Below are 3,983 nucleotides of genomic sequence, written 5' to 3'. Positions count from 1 at the left end.
CATCACTAGCCCAGCCCTGTTTCCAATGCATCACTAGCCCAGCCCTGTTTCCAATGCATCACTAGCCCAGCCCTGTTTCCAGTGCATCACTAGCCCAGCCCTGTTTCCAATGCACCACTAGCCCAGCCCTGTTTCCAGTGCATCACTAGCACAGCCCTGTTTCCAATACATCACTAGCCCAGCCCTGTTTCCAATGCATCACTACCCAGCCCTGCTTCTGATTGGTTGGCTGTTTCATCTTCCTTTCAGGGTATTTCTAACAGTTGTTTCTTATCTACTTCTGGACATGCTTAGGTATTTATTACTTCATGACTAGACAGTCAAAGGACTCCTGACCCCACCTCCTTCTCTTAGTTTATTCTGACTTTATGATCAGATCCACACTTTCATGCTAAACTCAGAAGTAACCAGCACGGCGCTAGCACAGACGTCGAGACTTTGAAATCCACACCCCAGTCTGAGTGTCCTTTCTTGACAGAGTTTCTCAGTGCAGAGTGTTCTGCCTCAACTCCCCTGATCCCCAAATCGACCTGCTTCCTCTCAGCATTTGTACGTGAGGCCCCCCTGTCTGATTTGATCTCTCTTCCTCCCTCTGATTTAAAGATTAAGTCAAATTTCACTGTTGCCCATTTCTGAGGTCATCCTCCTGGAAGCAGTACCCCACACACCTCCATGTTTTAGCACATGAAGCATAGTCCACGCAGTGCGTATGTCATCTGCGCATGTCTTTTTACTTCCACTCTCTCAGGAACTCACGGAGGAAACTATCTTCAAAAGTTTATGACTTTATCTCTTTGTGGGGTAGGACTTCAGATTCAGGTAAAATACCTCATTGGGTGTAAATCCCTTTGTGGCCACCTCTTATTGTGATAGAGAGTGTGATAATATTTAAGATTCATAGGAATGGGACTAAGGTCCAATCAAGTATAAATGTGAACAGAAGTTGAGCTATTTGTGTGTCTCCTCCCACTTAGCATGGGATGGTGGGCCTTTCCAGTTCTGTTTGAAATAAAGGGCCAACCTCAGATTCTCTTTTTCAGGGAGTGGCCATGTCTTTATGTATATGTTGCACATTCCTAAATGATGCATCATTTAGAGCCCTTGGAACTCTGGCAAAGGGCCTGAGTTTGGTTCCCAGCGTCCACCTAGCAACTCAGCTCTGAGCAGCTCTAGTTCTAGGAGTTAATATTGCCAAGTTCATCAAGATCATAAGATGTTTGTTACCCGTGCTATCATTTGGGGAGCTATATTTGTGAGGTTGTTTTCCCATTTGCAAGAAATTTAAATCCCAAAGCTACATTCTTTCTGCTTGTATTTTAGAATTAGGCCAACCATCTTTAACTAAATTACCACTCCTTCTTCTAGCCTCTATAACCACTGCACACCCAGATGGTGCAGATACCTGCATGCAGACACACACTTGTATGCTTAATATGTTTTTCTTAATGATAGCTACTTAAAAATATATTCTGAAGATTAATTTTATTTATTAAAGTAGATTTATTTTATAATGCTTTATTTATATGATTCTAACCAGCAATAAATAATAATGGTACTGGAAGTAAGGTTCTTTTATTTCATCATTTGATAATTTTAATATATTCAATTTGATTAATATATAATACTGAATGTAGCTTATGTTGGAAATAAATAATGCACTGGGAAGTGATGATCTCAAAAACAGTTTGAACATTTCTAGTAAAACTCTGCAATCACAGACCTAGCAAGATTTATTGGCATCTAACCATCTATACCTTAAAAATATGTGATTTGGCCGGGCGCTGGTGGTGTACGCCTTTAATCCCAGCACTCGGGAGGCAGAGGGGGGTGGATCTCCAGGAGTTCGAGGCCAGCCTGGTCTACTAGAGCTAGTTCCGGGACGGGCACCAAAGCTACAGAGAAACCCTGTCTCGAAAAACAAAACAAAACAAAAAAGCAAAAAAAAAAAAAAATATGTGACTTGGAAAAATATAAAAATTAGTGATAAAATTTACTTCAACTAAATGAGTTGTTTATTTAAATTGTATTTTATATCTGCAGATAACTTCTGATCCTAGACTTAGATTTGAGCTAGCACTTCGTGAAGCTGGACTCCATAAAACACAGTACGCCAAAGAGATGCTACCAAAAATCGGTCCTCTGAAGCCTCCAAGGAAGGACACAGAGTCGACTGTATTCAAAACCTAGAGGGAACATGTAAACAGTGTATGGATACAGATAATGTTGATCACCACTTCTGGATGCTTAGTAACCACCAGACATAGAAATCATAGCATTTATTAAACAGCTTTGCCTTTTTTAACTTTCAAAGTTTTATGCACTATTCCATTTTTCTTTAGGTAACCAAATTCACCAAATTTATGGGACTTTGGTATATATGGTGTCGTTTGGTAGGGCGCTATTTTGGAGGATTTCTTCCAGAAGTTTAAAATAACCATTTGTAGGAAGCTCATCTTCCACAGTGCTACTTTTCTTTCTGTTTGTTCTTCCACAATTTGACTTTTAATTATGGAAGCTCTACTATCAGTTACGCTTCTATTGTTTTTGGCTGTTTTGTGTGTGTGTGTGTGTGTGTGTGTGTGTGTGTGTGTGTATTTGAAGGAGGAGATTTAGCCTTTCACTGTATTTAGAAACCAGTTTGATACATCATGCTTACTGCAAATCAGTCATCTGAACAATCTATTTGCAAATTTGCCTTAAGAGGACAATAGAAGTGGTGTCTCCATCATGGGAATACTGATTTTGTCTGGGAAGACATGGCTGTGTGGTTGCTTAGAAGGAAAACTGAAATTTTATGACACTTCAAATATAAAAAGTTGCAAATTACCTAAGAAATACCTAAATGATTTTCTTGAAGAGAAGTATTTCATGTAAAACTCGCCCATAAATTCTCGGCTACTTCTAAAAAGCAGTGATTCCAGCAAGAAAATGTGTTGTTAAAACTTCCTGATGTAGTAGTAGGAAGACTAGCTATTTTTCCCCTCTCTATTGCGATTCCCCTCTATTTCCCATCTACCTCTAGCATGGGGTTGTTGTCTCTAGGTACTTATGAGAATGCCCTACAAACCATGAAATCCAGGGCTGAGGAAGAGGGTCAGTTAGGAGAGGCTGTGCCTAGTATGCCCAAAGCCCTGACTTCCATCCCCAGCACCCTATAAACTCAGTGTGGTAGCACACACCTGTAATTCCAGCACTCAGGAGATGAGGAGCAGGAGAATCAGAGGTTCAGGGTCATCCTTGGCTGTATAGTAAGTTTACAGCCAGCCTGTACTACAGGAGACCCCACTGAAAAAAAGAGAGAGGGGGAGATGAAGAGAGAAAAAGTGCAGGGGAGACGAAGGAATGGGAGATAAAATGCAGGAAGAGACAAACGAGCAGCATGAAAAAGTCTGATTGGGACTCTTCATGATCACCCCGGCATCATGAGTTTAAGGAAAACCAACCCAGCCTGTTGGTATACATTTCCTTATTTATAAGAGGTCCCACAGGGGGAAAAAATCTTCCCATACTCCACAATTCATCCCAATGCCTTCCTACTTCAGCTCTTTGCATCATTTACAATATTTCATCAAAAAGTGGAGAGATCTTTAGGAAAAGGTGGAGAGTGTTGGGCATGGATTTGACTTGGATATTTTTCAAGGGGTTAGAAATGTTATTTTTATGGGGCCCTAACTATAAACCCATGAAAACCTGCTGTAACAGAAAACACCCTGTGCGGACAGCAAGACACGGATGCTGCTGAGTCTGTAGATCCTCATAGACATGGAAATCCATACCAGAGTCCTGGAATCACATTCAAACACTAGTAAAATATTAATTCTTTTTTACACTCTCTTAATAGCTAAAGTTTCCTAGCTGGTGCCACCTTCTTAGCATGTAGCACTGCCATTCCGAGAGAAAGGAAGATGTCATGTGTGCTGTGATAAGAACCCAATTGTAATCTGGGCAGCAGCCTAGCCCTTGGCTGTGCGCAGACTCTGATG

The 3,983-nt window shown here is 40.9% G+C and overlaps 1 protein-coding gene across 2 annotated transcripts in view; it reads left to right on the top strand.

The window, feature by feature from the left end:
• Ccdc148 (coiled-coil domain containing 148) overlaps nucleotides 1-2,310 on the top strand; it is a 245,091-nt gene extending 242,781 nt beyond the window's left edge. For both annotated transcript variants that reach the window (XM_013355678.2, XM_026778576.1), the window contains one exon: nucleotides 2,041-2,310. In XM_013355678.2, the coding sequence (XP_013211132.1) occupies nucleotides 2,041-2,187 (147 nt within the window). In that variant the 3' untranslated portion in view covers nucleotides 2,188-2,310. The remainder of the gene's footprint in view (nucleotides 1-2,040) is intronic.
• Nucleotides 2,311-3,983: the final 1,673 nt, after the last annotated feature.

Source organism: Microtus ochrogaster, chromosome 4 (genome assembly GCF_000317375.1).
Source record: "Microtus ochrogaster isolate Prairie Vole_2 chromosome 4, MicOch1.0, whole genome shotgun sequence".
NCBI lineage: Eukaryota > Metazoa > Chordata > Mammalia > Rodentia > Cricetidae > Microtus > Microtus ochrogaster.
The sequence above is the reverse complement of the archived record's forward strand: the minus strand, read 5'-3'. Positions and strand labels throughout refer to the sequence as shown.